Consider the following 17,585-nt stretch of genomic DNA (forward strand, 5'->3'; position numbering starts at 1 on the left):
CTGCTTTTTTTTTTTTTTAATCACTCCCCCGTAGTGGCACTGCCTTGCCTGGCCACATTGGAAGAGGATGGGCTGAGTCTTGATGTGCTGGGGTGGGTTAGGAGAGGGTGGCTTCCCTTGTCTAAGAAGTAAAGGAGAGGGGATTCTGGGAAGAAGGGAGGTAGGGTGGGGTCAGGAGGGAGAGGGCAACAATAGAGATGTAAACTGAAGAAATAAATAAATAAATAGGAGGGAGGGCTACGATAGAGATGTAAAGTGAATAAATAAATGAATAAAAGAAAGAGAGAAAGACGAAAAACTGTTCAGCAAAGGGAGACACCATGTAGCTGCATAAATTACCCCAACTGAGGTGGACTTAGAATCATGTCTGGAAATCACAAGATTAGATGTACCTGTTACTACTGTTGGATCTAGCTGACTTTGTTGTCCTTGGCAGGAAAAATCTCAAAACAGTTTTTATTCCTTATTTCTAATTTTTATACACCATAACCTTTCAAGAACATTTTATTTTTCAGTACCATGACCATATTGCCAAGTGCAAATGAATCCTTGCCCCATTTGACCTGTCAGCACCTTTTGATAAAGATGGTTTCTATGTGTTGCTAAGCTATGCTTAGTATGTGCTAACCCTCAACAGTGCCACAGCCCTGCGATTGATCCTCCACTGCAGCACCGTCAGTGACTCTCAGTTACAGTGCCATTTACTACTTTCTTCTCCTTATCCCTCTTGTGTTGTTTTGAAGAGGTCAAACCCTTGAACATCTCCTTCACAAAAACTACATTCTTTTGTGATTTCATAGTATTTGTTAACACAATTCTTCATCTTTAATTACTATTATTATTGGAGCCACTTCAAAGTTTAAATATACATAGTGTTCCTCCTTACTTTAAGATTAATTGTGCTTGCAGTCAGTTTAACATCATACTGTGCCCAGGGGTCCCGCTCAAACTAAGGCACCAGCCAAGGACAACACAGGCAGTAAACTTTAAACCCCTACCCAGATCTAGCCAATGGTCAGAACATTCTCCACAGTTGAGTGGAGAGTGGGATATGACTTTCTCACGTACTCTGGTGCCTCACATTTGACCATGTCCCCTGGAGGGGTAGACCTGGTGGCACTCAGAGGAAGGACAACAGGTTGCCAAGAAGAGACTTGATACCCTATGAGCATATACAGGGGGAGGTAATCCCCCTCAGAAACAGTCATAGGGGAGGGGAATAATGGGAAAATGGGAGGGAGGGAAGAATGGGAGGATACAAGGGATGGGATAAACATTGAGATGTAACAAGAATAAATTAATTTAAAAAATTTAAAAAAAAAACATCATACTGTGTATCTGATTTCCTGTCCATGCTCTTGAGCTTCCCCACAAAGAAGCCCTTCCTAAGCAATGGCAATATTCATATTCTAAACAAAACTTGGAATCATCCCTGAGTCCAGTCTTCATTCCAACATCCAGTCAGTTGGAAAATGATCGTAGGTTTCTTCACCACTTCCACTAGTACAACCCTGGCATGCATTTCACCACTTGTCCAGTTTCCTGACCGGTCTACCTGGCCACCTTGAACTGTTAATTCTCCAGCTAAGCAGGGACACTGTCCCAGCTATGTAAGTGTGCCCCTGCCTTCTGAGTGGAATGCATTTCCTAGCCACCCATTTAGCTTATGCCCCAGACCACTCTGTTCCAAATTGCAGCCTTGGCCACATTTTGTGTCTTGGACTGTGGGTTTCTTCCTCATCCTTTGCTTAGTTTGGCTTTCCAACAGTTCTTTTTACTTTACACACTGTATAACCTTTCAAATATATTCTGTTTGTTGTCTAAGTTTTCCTGGCTAGAATAGGAGCTTTCTGAGGGCAACTATTGCAGATCTTCCTCATTTGTGAGTATATCCTGCATAAGTGAAACATTGTATAGTGTAGGCTTTGATTTTTTTTTTTTTTTTTTTTACAAACCTAGTTTATTTGGAGTACTTCCTTCCAACCCACCTACCCTAGAGAGAGAAAAGAGGGAAAATGGGGACAGGGGAAGTAGTTCCTTGGGAAGATTCCACTCTCCATCTTCAGGATTCCAGCAGCCCTGTTAAACAGCCAACAAGAAATTCAGTGAAAGCAACCGCAGTTCAGCAGCCAGAACTCGGAACCTCGAAGCTTCCTCCGGACTGCTTCTCTCTAGGAGCATCTCGAAGTGATGAACAGCCAAGTGATATGAAGTGATGAAAAAGCCAAAAGCCAAGCTTCTCTTTTGGGCTCATATATATCTCCTTTCAGAGTCTGTACCAGGATGTTTATCAGCTGGCAAAATCCATGTCTCCATATGGGCAGTTTCTTTTCTATCGGATAAACATCACATGCCCTCCCGCAAGTCTGTGTTTCTAGAGAGCAAACATTACATGCCCTCATGCACGTTCGTCTCACATCCCACACTTGGAATCAAAACAAAAACATGTTTACTTCCACTACAATATACACTGAATAATTCTTTGAAAATGAGCAAATACAAGAAAAATAAGGAAAATGAAACACTGTCCCATCTGTACCCCAGGGATATTTTCTATGTATTCTGTCACTAAATAGATAACTAATAGAATGATCGCGCCTCTTTCCTCGACTTTTGACATTGCGTATTGAATTCTTGCTAAGTTTTGGACAAAAGGAAGGGAAGACTACAAATAAAAATAGCATTAAAAAAACAAAATAAGTAAGTACATTGAGTCTAATATTCTGATTCAGACATGCTGGCTTTCAGAATATTAAAAGAATTTATGAATTTGATAAGTTGCTATTCTGACTTTTTCAAAAAAAAAAAAAAAAGAGAGAAAGAAGTAATTGTTTAAATCAAGCCTACATAAGTCACTAGGCCATTATAAGAGAGCCATTCATAGATGTTTTTTTTAAAAAGTATTAAGGCTCGGAAGATGGCTCAGACAGGGAACAACTTTCCACACAAGTCCAGAACCCTAGCACCTATGAAAAGGGCATAGTTTTTGACACAGAGATATAACTCTTTAATTGGGGAGCAGTTTGATGTGGAGACAGATAACTTCCTAGAGCTTATTTAGCTGGTGAGCTTAGAGACCAGTGAGAGACCTAGTCTCTAAAAAAGGTTGAGAGCAATTGAGGGAATGCAGGATGTAAAGTTCAGGCCTCTGCTGCCTGACCTGTGCCTTTATTTCCTTTCCTCTACACTGAGGACTGAACACAGGGTCTTGCTCGTGCTCAGTACTGTACCACTGGCCCGTTGTCTAGTCCACATCTTACATCGTCTTTAAACACAACAGTGTGTTTGACCCTAACAAAGCATGTTTACCAACTTTGCCACTAAAATGGCACGCAAAAAGCTTCTGTAAGGCAAAGGGCACTGTCAACAGAACAAAACGACAGCCTACAGACTGGGAAAAGATCTGCACCAACCCTACGCTCACAGAGGGTTAATATCCAAAATATATAAAGAACTGAAGAAATTAAAAACCATCAGACCAAATTATTCAACTAAAAAATGGGGTTGGGCCAGTTTTCATTCCCATAGGCATGATCAAACAGTTGCTTTTGTTGACATCCTTGCCAGATTCTGTTGTTATTTGTTTTTGTGATCACTTCCTTTCTGCCTGGAGTGAGGTGGCATCTCAGTGTAGTTTTTTTTTTTTTTTTTTTTTTTTTTTTTTTTTTTAATTAATTTATTCTTGTTACATCTCAATGTTTATCCCATCCCTTGTATCCTCCCATTCCTCCCCCCCCCCATTTTCCCATTATTCCCTTCCCCTATGACTGTTCCTGAGGGGGATTACCTCCCCCTATATATTCTCATAGGGTATCAAGTCTCTTCTTGGCTACTTGCTGTCCTTCCTCTGAGTGCCACCAGGTCTCCCCCTCCAGGGGACATGGTCAAATGTGAGGCACCAGAGTATGTGAGAAAGTCGTATCACACTCTCCACTCAACTGTGGAGAATATTCTGACCATTGGCTAGATCTGGGAAGGGGTTTAAAGTTTACCTCCTGTATTGTCCTTGGCTGGTGCCTTAGTTTGAGCGGGACCCCTGGGCCCAAATCTGCCTATCATATTGCTCTACTTGTAGATTTCTAGGACCCTCTGGATCCTTTTATTTTGCTGTTCTCCCATGCGTCTCTCATTTAGAGTCCCAATAGGATGCCTTCCCCTCTGTCCCAGTTTCCTGGTAAGTGAAGGCTTTCGTGGGACATGCCCCTTGGGCTAGTATGCAGATATAAGTGAGTATATACCATTTGATTCTTTCTGCTTCTGGGTTAACTCACTCATTATGATCATTTCTAGCTCAATCCATTTATCCACAAATTTCGGGAATTCCTTGTTTTTAATAGCTGAGTAGTATTCCATAGTGTATATGTACCACAGTTTCTTTATCCACTCTTCTACTGAGGGACACTTAGGCTGTTTCCATGTTCTGGCTATTATGAATAAGGCTGCTATGAACATGGTTGAGCAAAGTTTCTTGTTGTGTGCTGGAGCATCTTCTGGGTATATTCCAAGGAGTGGAATAGCTGGGTCTTGAGGAAGCCCTATTCCCATTTTTCTGAGATAGCACCAGATAGATTTCCAAAGTGGCTGTACTAGTTTGCATTCCCACCAGCAATGAAGGAGTGTTCCTCTCTCCCCACATCCTCGCCAGCATGTGGTGTCGCTTGAATTTTTGATCTTAGCCATTCTGATGGGTGTAAGATGGAATCTCAGAGTTGTTTTGATTTGCATTTCCCTGATGACTAAGGAGGTTGAGCATTTCTTTAAGTGTTTCTCAGCCATTTGATACTCCTCTGTTGAGAATTCTCTGTTTAGTTCCAAGCCCCATTTCTCAATTGGGTTATTCGGTTTGGTGGTGTTTAATTTCTTGAGTTCTTTATATATTTTGGATATTAGACCTTTGTCAGATGTAGGGTTGGTGAAGATTTTTTCCCAGTCTGTAGGCTGTCGCTTTGTTCTCTTGACAGTGTCTCCTGCCTTACAGAAGCTTCTCAGCCTCATGAGGTCCCATTTATTAATGGTTGACATTAAGGCCTGGGCCGTTGGTGTTCTGTTCAGGAAGTTGTCTCCTGTGCCAATATGTTCCAGGCTCTTTCCCACTTTTTCCTCTAAGTGGCTTAGTGTCTCTGGTTTTATGTTGAGGTCTTTAATCCACTTGGATTTGAGTTTTGTGCAAGGTGACAAATATGGGTCCAGTTTCATTTTTTTACACATAGACCTCCAGTTAGACCAGCACCATTTGTTGAAGATGCTATCCTTTTTCCATTGAATGGATTTGGCTTCTTTGTCAAAAATCAAGTGACCATATGTGTGTGGATTCATATCTGGGTCTTCGATTCGATTCCACTGATCAACCAGCCTGTTGCTGTGCCAGTACCATGCTGTTTTAAGTACTATTGCTTTATAGTACAGTTTGAGATCAGGTATGGAGATTCCTCCGGAGCATCTTTTATTGTACAAGATTGTTTTAGCTATTCTGGGTTTTTTGTTTTTCCATATGAAGTTCAGAATTGAACTTTCAATGTCTTTAAAAAATTGTGTAGTTATTTTGATAGGGATTGCATTGAATCTGTAGATTGCTTTTGGTAGGATGGCCATTTTTACTATGTTAATTCTCCCGATCCATGAGCAAGGAAGATCACGCCATCTTCTCAGGTCATCTTCAATCTCTTTCTTCAGAGTTTTGAAATTTTTTTCATACAAGTCCTTCACTTGCTTAGTTAGGGTAACTCCTAGATATTTTATATTGCTTGTGGCTAATGTGAAGGGTGTGGTTTTCCTAATTTCTTCCTCTGTAAGCTTGTCATTTGTGTATAGGAAGGCTACAGACTTTTTTGAGTTAATTTTGTATCCAGCCAATTTGCTGAAGGTGTTTATCAGCTTTAGGAGTTCTCTGGTGGAGTTTTGAGGGTCACTTATGTACACTATCATATCATCTGCAAAGAGGGATAATTTGACTTCCTCCTTTCCCATTTGGATACCCTTGATCTCCTTTTGTTGTCTTATTGCTCTGGCTAGAACTTCGAGTACTATATTGAAGAGATATGGAGAGAGTGGGCAGCCTTGCCTTGTTCCCGATTTGAGAGGAATTTCCTTGAGTATCTCACCATTTACTTTGATTTTGGCTATTGGCTTGCTGTATATAGCCTTTATTATGTTGAGGAAAGTGCCTTGTATCCCCGATCTCTCTAAAACTTTAAACATGAATGGGTGTTGAATTTTATCAAATGCTTTCTCTGCATCCAAGGAGATAATCATGTGGTTTTTTATTTTCAGTTTGTTTATATGATGGATTACATTGATGGATTTCCGTATATTAAACCATCCCTGCATGCCTGGAATGAAGCCTACTTGGTCATGATGAATGATATCTTTGATGTGCTCCTGTATTCGTTTTGCAAGTATTTTATTTAGTATTTTTGCATCTATGTTCATAAGAGAAATTGGTCTGAAATTCTCTTTCTTTGTTGAGTCTTTGTGAGGTTTAGGTATCAATGAGACTATGGCCTCATAGAATGAATTTGGTAATTTTCCATCCATTTCTATCTTTTGGAGTAGCTTGAAGAGTATCGGTATTAGCTCGCCCTTAAAGGTCTGGTAGAATTCTGCACTGAAACCATCTGGCCCTGGGCTTTTTTTGGTTGGGAGACCATCGATGATTGCTTCTATTTCTGTAGGGGAAATGGGACTATTTAACTTGTTTATCTGTTCTTCACTCAACTTTGGCAAGTGAACTTGATCAAGAAAATCGTCCATTTCCCTTAGATTTTCAAATTTTGTGGCATATATGCCTTCAAAGTAGGATCTTATGATTCTTTGAATTTCTTCAGTGTCTGTTGTTATGTCTCCCTTTTCATTTCTGATTTTGTTCATTTCAATACTGTCTCTCTGCCTTTTAGTTAGTTTGGCTAATGGTCTGTCTATCTTGTTGATTTTCTCAAAGAACCAGCTTTTGGTTTTGTTGATTCTTTGGACTGTTTTCTTAGTTTCTAATTTGTTAATTTCAGCCCTGAGTTTGATAATTTCCAGGCGTCTACTCCTCTTGGGTGTTTCTGCTTCTTTTTTTTCTAGGGCTTCCAGTTGTGTTGTTAAGATGCTTATGTGCGATGTTTCCAATTTCTTTTTAAAGGCACTTAGTGCTATGAATTTTCCTCTTAGCACTGCTTTCAATGTATCCCACAAATTTGGGTATGTTGTTTCTTCATTTTCATTGAATTTCAGAAACTCCTTGATTTCTTTCTTTATTTCTTCCCTGACCCAGGTGTCATTTAGCAGAGAGTTGTTTAGTTTCCACAAACGTGTAGGCTTTTTGTTATTTCTGTTGTTGTTGAATTGCAGCCTAAGAGCATGGTGATCTGATAGGATACAAGGTATTATTTCAATCCTCTTGTATCTGTTGAGGCTTGCTTTGTGACCTACGATGTGATCAATTTTGGAGAAGGTTCCATGGGGTGCAGAGAAGAAGGTGTATTCTTTCTTGTTTGGGTGAAAGGTTCTATAGATATCTGTTAGATCCATTTGACCCATGGCATTGGTTAATGATGTTATTTCTCGGCTTAGTTTCTGTTTCAATGACTTATCCTTCAGTGAGAGTGGGGTGTTGAAGTCTCCCACTATTATTGTGTGGGGATCGATGTGTGGTTTAAGCTTTTTTAGGAGATCTTTTACATATGTGGGTGCCCTTGTATTGGGAGCATAGATGTTCAGAATTGTGATGTCATCTTGGTTGACTTTACCTTTGATGAGTATGAAGTGTCCTTCCTCATCCCTTTTGATTAATTTTGGTTGAAAGTCTATTTTGTTCGATACTAAAATGGCTACCCCTGCTTGCTTCTTGTGACCATTTGCTTGGAATATTTTTTTCCAACCTTTTACCCTGAGGTAATGCCTTTCATTATGGGTGAGATGTGTTTCTTGGATGCAGAAGAATGTTGGGTCTTGTTTATGTACCCATTCGGTTAGTCTGTGTCTTTTTATTGGAGAATTGAGGCCATTGATGTTGAGAGATATTAATGACCAGTGACTGTTAAGAGTCTTAATTTTGATGTTGTTTCCAGTCGAGCGTTTGTGTAGTTGTGTTTTTGCCATGGGATAGTTATCTATTTCCTGGGTAGTTTTGGTTGTAGCTTGACCCTTTGGGATGGAGTTTTCCTTCTAGTACCTTCTGTAAAGCTGGATTTGTGGATAGGTACTGTTTGAATTTGTTTTTGTCATGGAATATTTTGTTTTCTCCATCAATGGTTATTGATAATTTTGCTGGGTAAAGTAGTCTGGCCTGGCATCTGTGTTCTCTTAGGGTTTGCAGGATCTCTGTCCAGGCCCTTCTGGCTTTTATGGTCTCTGCTGAGAAGTCAGGTGTAATTCTGATAGGTTTACCATTAAATGTTATTTGGCCCTTTTCCCTTGCAGCTTTTAATATTTTTTCTTTGGTCTGCATGTTTTGTGTTTTGATTATTATGTGGCGGGCAGTTTTTCTTTTCTGGTCAATTCTATTTGGTGTTCTGTAGGCCTCTTGTATGTTTATAGGCATCTCTTTCTTTAGATTGGGGAAATTTTCTTCTATGATTTTGTTGAGAATAGTTTCTGGGCCCTGGAGTCTGATGTCTTCTCTTTCTTCAATGCCTATTATCCGCAAATTTCTTCTTTTCATGGTGTCCTTAATTTCTTGGATGTTTTGTGTCAGGAGTTTTCCAGATTTGGCATTTTCTTTAATGGTTGATTCAATATCTGTGATTGTATCTTCTAGCCCTGAGATTCGTTCTTCCATCTCTTGGATTCTGTTAGAAAAGCTCACCTCTGTGTTGCTCGCCTTCTTCTCTGAGGTCTCACGTTCTCGTTTTTCTTCTGTCTGTGTGTTTATCATTGAATCCATTTTCATTTTCAGATCTTGAACTGATTTTTTTATTTCTTTCATCTGATTTTTTGTATATTCCTGAGTTTCTTCCATTGCCTCTTTATAGGTCTTCAGAGCTTGAACCGTTTTAGTTATTTCTTTCATCTGGTTGTTTGCATTTTCCTGCAATTTTTCCATTTCCACTCTATGTGCTTCTTTTATGTCTCTCACCTGTTTGTCTGCGTCTTCCTGCATTTGATTACGAATTTTATTTGTTTCCTCCATTATCATCCTCATTACTAAGGATTTGAGGTCATTTTCTTGTATTTCCGTTGTATTTGAGTTCTCTGGGTGGTTTTCTTTGGGATAGCTGGAAACTGGAGACGCCATGTTGTTTTGGGGTTTTTTGCGTATGCTTTTTCGTTGTCCTTTAGACATCTTGCCGTCTTTGTTTTTGTTGGGTAGCTTCCAGAGTTGAATGGAGGGTGTCTGATGATAGATTCACTTGTTTTCTTACGATTTCCCTAGGCTGCGAGCTCAAAGCTTCACTGGTGTGGATGTTAGGAGGTTAGCCCTGTTGTTCTGGTCTCTCACAGCCAGTGATCCTCCGTCCCTCTCTGCTGTGGATCCTGCAATTGTTCTGGGTCTCTGAATGAGCGTTGGGTCAGGCCAAGGTATCCACAGCCTTCTGTGTTCCCTGCCAAGTCCAGCCAGGAGCACTGGGACCGAACCACGGGCAGAACTCAGCTAGATTCTCAGGGCCAGAACCGTCTGCCAAGCTCAGCTAGGGATTTTGGGCCCAAAATGCACACAGGGCCCAGCCAGAATTTTTGGGCTGGGACTACGCACCAAGCTCCACTAGGGCCTTTTGGCCCAAAGTGCGTGCTGTGGTCAGTTATTGACTCAGGGCCCGAACTGACCACCAATCTCAGCCAGGAATTCTGGATTCAAACTGTACACTGTGTCCAACCAGAGTCTTAGAGCTGGTGGAACCGAGAGCTCTGTCCAGCCTGTGCCACAGCAGGAGAACTGCGGCTGCTCTGAGTTAGCGCCAGTGGTGGAACAAGTGCTCCGCCCGGACTGTGTCCCCGCAGGGGAGCTGCCGCTGAGCTGAGGTGGTGCCTAGGATGGAACCGAGCACGTCACCAAGCCTGCGCCACAGCAGGAGAACTGCGGCTGCTCTGAGTTAGCGCCAGTGGTGGGACAAGTGCTCCGCCCAGACTGTGTCCCCGCAGGGGAGCTGCCGCTGAGCTGAGGTGGTGCCTAGGATGGAACCGAGCACGTCACCAAGCCTGCGCCACAGCAGGAGAACTGCGGCTGCTCTGAGTTAGCGCCAGTGGTGGGACAAGTGCTCCGCCCGGACTGTGTCCCCGCAGGGGAGCTGCCGCTGCGCTGAGGTGGTGCCTAGGATGGAACCGAGCACGTCACCAAGCCTGCGCCACAGCAGGAGAACTGTGGCTGCTCTGAGTTAGCGCCAGTGGTGGAACAAGTGCTCCGCCCGGACTGTGTCCCCGCAGGGGAGCTGCCGCTGAGCTGAGGTAGTGCCTAGTGTGGAGCAGCGTGCTCAACTAAGCCTGCGCCACAGCAGGGGAGCTATGGCCACGCTGAGTTAGTGCCTCAGGCAGAATTGTTTGCTGGGCCGGGCCAATACCCGGGACTCTGGGGCCGAACTGTCCGCCGAGTCCAATCTGGGTCCAAAGGCTCCACGCGACCCAAATCCTGCCCCGAGTCCCCTCTCCCGCAGCAATTCCCACCAGCCACCACACCAATCGCCTCCACCGGAAGGCTATGAGCTGCAAACCTCAGCCGCCGCTGCTGGTGCCGCTGGTGCTGCCGCCTCTACCACTGCCGCTCCGATCAGAGAAAAACCACGCTCCTCCCGTGTGCAGGGGCACGCAGGTCCTCCGCACCCTGGTCCCTCCGAACCGTGGAGCACTCCCGCTGCCGTGATGTTCGGACCTCGGTGTTCCTGGCTCAGAAATCTGTGCAATTCCCTGAATTGTTCACTGGAGCCTCCAAACGCGGTCCACACTGCTCGCCGCCATCTTGGATCCTCAGTGTAGTTTTAATTTGCATGTCTGTGATGGCCAGTAAATAAGCTTCAAAAAGTCTAATTTCTTCATTGCTTAATTTGTTTTTCTTTTGAACACATCACTGTTAGTGCACTATGTATTTTACTTATTCAGATTGTTTTCCCCTGTTTTATTGCTTACTACTTTAACTCTTATGTTTATAAAGGTTCCTGGCTCGTAGTGGCTGTGCCATTTCAACTACAAGGAATGAAGCTATAGCCCATGGTAGAAAGGCCAAGAGATAAAAGCTTTACACCTGGTGGGAAAAATTTTTCTGTTAAAAAATTAAACTTGTGTGCCCTGGCTCAGAAACTGGCAGTGGAGCAGCGTGTGCTCCACAGAAATCCCTCAGAAGCTAGGCTGGTAGGGATTGATGGAATTCTTTAAGTGTGTAAGTTTAAATGAATTTTAGTATTAAGACCCAATGCTTAAATTAGACTTAAATAGCTTTGTGTCTGATCTACGGTATAATACCATTTGCCATCTAGTTTAGAGAAGTGCATATGCAAGTCTGTCTTCTTGGACTTTGTGATTTTCTTGTTCATTTGTTTGTTTTATTTTGTTGGTTTTTGAGACAGGGCTTCTCTGTCTAGGCTGGTGTAGACTCACTTTGTAAACCAAGCTATCCTCGAACTCACAGCAATCCTCCTGTCTTTGCCTCTCTGAGTGCTAGGATTATTATTGGGGTTTGTATCCTCATTTTTCCCTCATTTTTTAAAAGCAGTGATTCTGAAACACAAACCTCTCGAAATTTGGGAACAATTATTGTGGAAACTTCCCAGAAAATAAGCCCTGTAGAAGATGGTAGAGTCCAGAAAGAAACTGACCAAGCAGAAGACAGCTGTATGCAACAAAGAGAAATGCAGACATATTCACATGAGGACTGCAAGGCCCTGCAGGTAAGACAGCCTTCCGCAGCTCTGCCCTATGTTCTCAACTTTGTCTTCTTAAATCAATGCATTGTTCCACTGATCAATTTTGAATCCCGAAGAATTATGTCTTCTTGGAAGTATACAGTAAAAGTTCTCACTTTTGAATCATACTTAAATACTGGTTTGCTATATTTGTAAAGATAAAATGAAAATAAACACTATGCTTATAAATCTTGATATTCTTATCTACAACAAAGAAAAGAGAATAATAAAAACTAATAATAAGCTCATTATTGTTTTTAAAAATATGAAAAATAACAAATAAAGAAATATAAGCTTTTAGCTCTTACTGTGATGAAGTTGTTTATTCTTACTATGCTCCTGCTACCTGACTAATGATAAGTAGCTAGTCTACAGAAATTACTGTTTGGGGACTGACACAGGAAAATCAAGAGTACTAGGCCAGCCTAGCCTGTTGTACATAGCAAGAGACCCTAGCTTAAAAAGAAACATTTAAAAAGTCTTTTGTTGTTGTTGTTATTTTTCTGCATATTACTTGATACACTGTTCTGTTTAGTTGTAATTATACGTGTGCAGCTTAATGGGTTTGTAAGTAGAAGAAACTCAAGTTCTCATTGACATGATAAGCACATATAGATGCTTTTGATTAAATCTACACATGATTTTATAAGAAATTAAATATTGTAGTCACTGTATTTGGAAAGTGTTAGATTCCTCCGGCCACCCCTGACCTGTCCACTAGCCTGACTTTAATACTTTCTTTTCTTTATCATTTTACTTTCCTTCAAGTTCTACTTAAGTTTCCTACCTGGAACCTTATGAAGTAAGATAGAAAGCTCTGATCCTGACTTCTTTTGTCCACTACCAATCAAAGTTCACTCATTTTTCAGTCTTGTAAATAGTATTTCATTTTCTGAATATGCCGTACATTGTCAGTTACACTGTTTGAATTGGAGAGGCTTCCTTATTGATTTCCTGGAAATAATGTTACAGTGAGTATTCTTGTACACTGTATGTTGCATAAATGTGGACATTTCTGTAGTAAAAGCTCAAACATGAATTACTGTTTCATGGCTGGTAAGTTTCTGGGATTATAGTTGGTACCTCTCATTTTCCTTAGTACGGGACCACTTCATTGCATTCACCAGCAGGTTATGGATATTTCATTACTTGGTATATAGGCTTTCCTATTTCAGCCACTTCGATGTGTTTTGAGGTTTACCACTTAGTGTTTTCTTTAGTTTTCTATGATTACCACAATATGGTAATTCTTTGTTTATGAGTGCTTTCTTTGTGGTTATTAACCATTTGTAATTTTTTAGTAAACTGCCTTTTCCTGTCTGTCCATTTTATAAGCAAATTATCTAATATTTTTATGTATAGGATATGCAAGATATGAGAATTTGTTGAATTTTTTTCATGAGGTCAAAGGCTAATATATGCACATATGTGCCATTTTTCCTATATCTTTTGCCTTCCTAGATGGTGCCTTTTGAATAATATAACGTATACAAATATGGTCTGATTTATCAATTTCCCCCTTATGTAGATAGGAAGATAAATCTAAACTAATACAAACTACTCTGAAATTAAAAGAGAAAAAAGAAAAAACTAGATGGGAACCTTAAGACTTGGGTTCAGCGTAGTATTGAATTCTCTGAGCTGTTCCCTATGTACTGGCTTGTAGACACTGAGATACCTGCAACCTGTGAACTTAAATAATAAAGATGATTAAAATCCCCAATTAAACCATGCTCTCTCTTCAGCCAGAGGATGAACGAAGGATTAGCCTAGCAAGACAGAAAACTTTACATAATAACTCCCTTGTAACCGCCAAAGACCAGGGAAAGTGTAGCTCCACTTCCACCTCCACCGCCATCATAAAAGCCTACTGGCTGCCTAGACTTTCTTGTCCTTTGCCTATAAGGAGCTAGCTCTTACTGCTTCTTCTTTTCCTATATGGGTAAAGTATGAGATGATCCACGGGGGAGCAAATGGTAATGACTCAATCGTTCTCATTTCACTGGAGACTATAGAGAAGTGCTGAACATCTGTCGCCATCTGAGAAATGCCCCTTTCCTTTCTAGAGGGGTGATTTCATGAGCCAAGCACAGAGAAGGGGACTTTCATTACCTCACACCTAACAAGCCCCCAAGCCTCCTCATGTTGTCATGGTAGGTCAGATGAGAGCACTAACAAGCCCCCTCTGTCTTCCAGCTACAGTAGTATTAACAGAGGCCCATTGGAGAGCCTGAACTTCACCTTGCAAAGCAGTAATGATGTGCCCCTCCTCAACTACAGTCTCTCTAGAGACTAGACTTCTGTTCTCAACTTGGATAATTGATGTTGTGCCTCTTGTCTCAACAGTGTAATATGAGACGCCTGCTCAAACAAAATGCAAATAATATCTAGAGTCTTCACAAACAGTACCCAAAATATTCAGGGTACAATTGGAAATCACCCCCCATGTTAAGCTTGTGTAAGAAAAGAAAGCTAACAAAAGACAAAAGCCTCACAGTAGATATGGAATTATATGGTATATATGATATTCATTTTAAACTAATCGTCACTGTTAAGTGTTTCAATGAGTAACTATGGACAGGTTATAACATGGAAAAAAACCAAAACATGTTAATAAAGAAAATTAAAAAGTAAAGCCATTGAAAGATACAAATACAAATTACAAAACTGAAAAAACTGTTTTTATTTGCCCCACAGAGGGTACCATAAATTCTCATTCCCCACAATTGGTTCAGCTATAAAAAGGGATGATAGTATAACCCCCAAAGTGAACAGGAAGTGTTGTTATCCACATAATGAAATACTGACTCTAGAAGTAAACCTGATTAATTTCTAGCAACTGATCTTTGATGAAGATGAAAAAATATTCAATTAAGGAAGGTTAGCCATTTTGACAACTAGTGTAGGGTCAGTTGCCTAGTCCTAAGCAAAAACAAGAATCTATACCTAAACTTCATTTTTTATATATATAATATAATAAGGGTTTCACATGATGAGTTATGTAATGAACCCTCAAACTCCAACCATAAAATATATAGCAATGTAGTTAGGAAGTGGACAAGGCATGAACAGACAGCTCACCAAAAAAGATAGCTGAGTGGCAAATAACTGCACAAAAAGATGTTCACCAGCACTACCCTTTCAGAAAACTCAGGTTAGGACACAGGGAGGAGTAAATCTGAATAGGACAGCTCAGTGAAAATAATGACAAATCCAGATGACAGAGGTGCAGAGCAACCAAAGCTCAGGCTTTGCTGGTGTGATTATGAAATGAAACAGTGTAGCATTCCAGAAGATTGTTTGATAGTTTCCAAAAAATTGTAACTACCACTTCTACCGAACTCTAACCACAACCTAGTTGTCTCACTCTTAGATACTAATTTCAGGCCAGGCAGTGTTTACTGGGTGTAAGGAACATAGGAAGTCTTTGTCTGGTACCTGGAACAGTACTGAAGAGAGCACAGGGTTCATACCACACATGACACCCCATTCCGCTCCCTATGGCCAGGCTACCTGGGCATGGCATGTTAGCCAGGCTGCTCTGCAGCTTAAGGTGATCTCCCTGCTTTGGTCTCCCAGATATGAGCCACCTTTCCCAGCAGGAAAGCAAGAATATGTTATAATAACTATTTCAACTTAATTTGTCAGTAACTTCCCATGACTACATTCAAACAGGAAAAAAACTTTCAAGCAAAGCACCCAGACTCCCAGAGACTGCTTCATTAAATATCTATATTTTATTGTAGATGCTCGATTTTCTGCGACTATTTTAAATTGTCCTTAGTGTAAGTCTACTGCGTTTAGTTGATTTTGTGTCTATATCTTCTACCTGATAGTTCAATTTTAAATTTATTGTACATATTCAAATATAAGTTCAGATTTATATATGAGGTATTTAATTAAGGAATCAATTATAGAATCTTGTGGACTATGTAATTTTTAGCTACTTAAATATACTTTAAGTGACATGTGAATTTATTTGACAGTGTCATTAAGTAGTAACCAATTTTTCTGGAACTTTCAAACTTAGGATGTTTCTCATTATAAGAATTCCAAGAAAACAGCCTTTCAAAAGAAGAGTTTACACACCACAGCTCCTGCCAGAGGTAAGAGTATAGTAAGAAACTAGCAGTGTCTTCATAAACGTGATCTGATTTTGTAAAATATGAACAATATTATCTTTATTTAGTTAACAGAGAAAAGTATAAAAATATGCCTGCCCACAAATCCAGTAGCAGCGCTGTTTTATTACGAGAGCGGATTATATCCTTGCAGCAACAAAACAGTTTGCTTCAGAATGCCAGGAAAGCAGCAGAATCATCTGCTAAGGAGTATAAAGAAGCCAACGAGAAGCTCCTCCATCAACAGCAGATAGCCGACCAGCGGTTCCAGACCAGCAGACAGACAATAAAGGTAAAGAGAACCAAGAGTGGATTATAGCACATAGCTGAATGTATGTGGAGTATGTGGATTTTTATTTTATATGTGATTTTAGTTCGAATTTATGTTAAGCATGTGGACAGATTTTTAAGAATCTGAGGTGTTAATCTAGATCTTGTTTCCTTGAATTGTGTCTCATGACCCCACATGGAGCCATAGGACTGCATGTGGGGGCCATGATAAATTTGGTGACAGTAAAAGGTGTCTGAATGAGACGTTGCCAAACCTTAAAGCCATATGTATAATGGATATGAGATACTTCTGGTAGCATTCACCTTTGTTGTATTGTGTGTCTTCATCCTATCACATGTCCAACACCAGCAAACATGGCCAAAACAAGTCGGCTCGGACTCAAGGCTGCTGTGTGTTATGAATGGAAGCACTCTCATTGTACACGTAAGGACCACTCTTACAGAAGCATGGTGCTTTAATTAAAAACCAAAGACTGTTACCTGTTTCCTTCCTATTGTTCTTCAGGTTGTCAGTTTCAAATTAGGACATTGTTTAGTTGTATTGTGTTGGAATGTTTGGCTTTTAACTTTTCTGTTTGGCTTGATGATTAGAGTTTTAAAGCCTTGTTAAATAAATTCTGAAGAGAATTTCCAAAATGAGCCCAAACAAACAAACTTCTGCCATTTTGTGTTACACATTTCCATAAATCACCAATGTGACAACTGATAGTGATATAATCAAAGTACGAATCAAATCCCCAAAACATAAGAATGTGCTATATCCTAATCTACGCATTACTTTTTTGAGCGTGGCCCATTGCCTGAGAAGGTCATCTGCAGTAGTGGGGATGCAGGTTTAAACAGGCACACAAGGGCATCACTTTGTGGTTGTTACCATCATACAAGAATTTTAAAATATTACTATTAGTTATGAAAAGAAGTTTGCATACTAATGTAATGGTTATCTATGTTTGCAACGAGAAATAAGTTGTGAGTGGGTTTTTGATAGTGGGACATGGGTACCTTTCAGTAACAGGAGAATGATATAAACAAAATTAAAAGATAAAGCATTAATAAAAGTACTGCTTTATAAGCAACTGAATTGTGTATAGGTTGCTGTCTTTAAACTTAACCTCTATGAATGATGTCTACTCTGGTGTGTAGATAGGATGCCAAATTAAGCAAACTACCTTCTTTTCTTAACTTTCTATGGACTTTTAATAATGAAGGTTTTGGGATTTGTTTGGTTTTGTTTGTTGTTGTTTGGAGGCAAGAGTCTCACTATATGTGCCTGGAATTCACAAAGACCTTCCTGTCTCTGCTTCCAAAGTGCTGACGTTAAAGGTGTGTGCCATGACACCCTTAAGAATTTTTAAGTTTA

General features: G+C 40.4%; 1 protein-coding gene across 2 annotated transcripts in view; it reads left to right on the forward strand.

Moving 5' to 3' along the window:
• Cntln (centlein) overlaps window positions 1-17,585 on the forward strand; it is a 273,121-nt gene that overhangs the window by 195,581 nt on the left and 59,955 nt on the right. The window contains exons 16-18 of one of the 2 annotated variants that reach the window (XM_051163969.1): window positions 11,621-11,798; window positions 15,844-15,919; window positions 16,003-16,226. In XM_051163969.1, coding sequence (XP_051019926.1) covers window positions 11,621-11,798; window positions 15,844-15,919; window positions 16,003-16,226 — 478 coding nt within the window. The remainder of the gene's footprint in view (window positions 1-11,620; window positions 11,799-15,843; window positions 15,920-16,002; window positions 16,227-17,585) is intronic. The other variant, XM_051163971.1, reaches the window with a different exon arrangement.

Source organism: Acomys russatus, chromosome 2 (assembly GCF_903995435.1).
Source record: "Acomys russatus chromosome 2, mAcoRus1.1, whole genome shotgun sequence".
In the NCBI taxonomy this organism is placed as follows: Eukaryota; Metazoa; Chordata; class Mammalia; order Rodentia; family Muridae; genus Acomys; species Acomys russatus.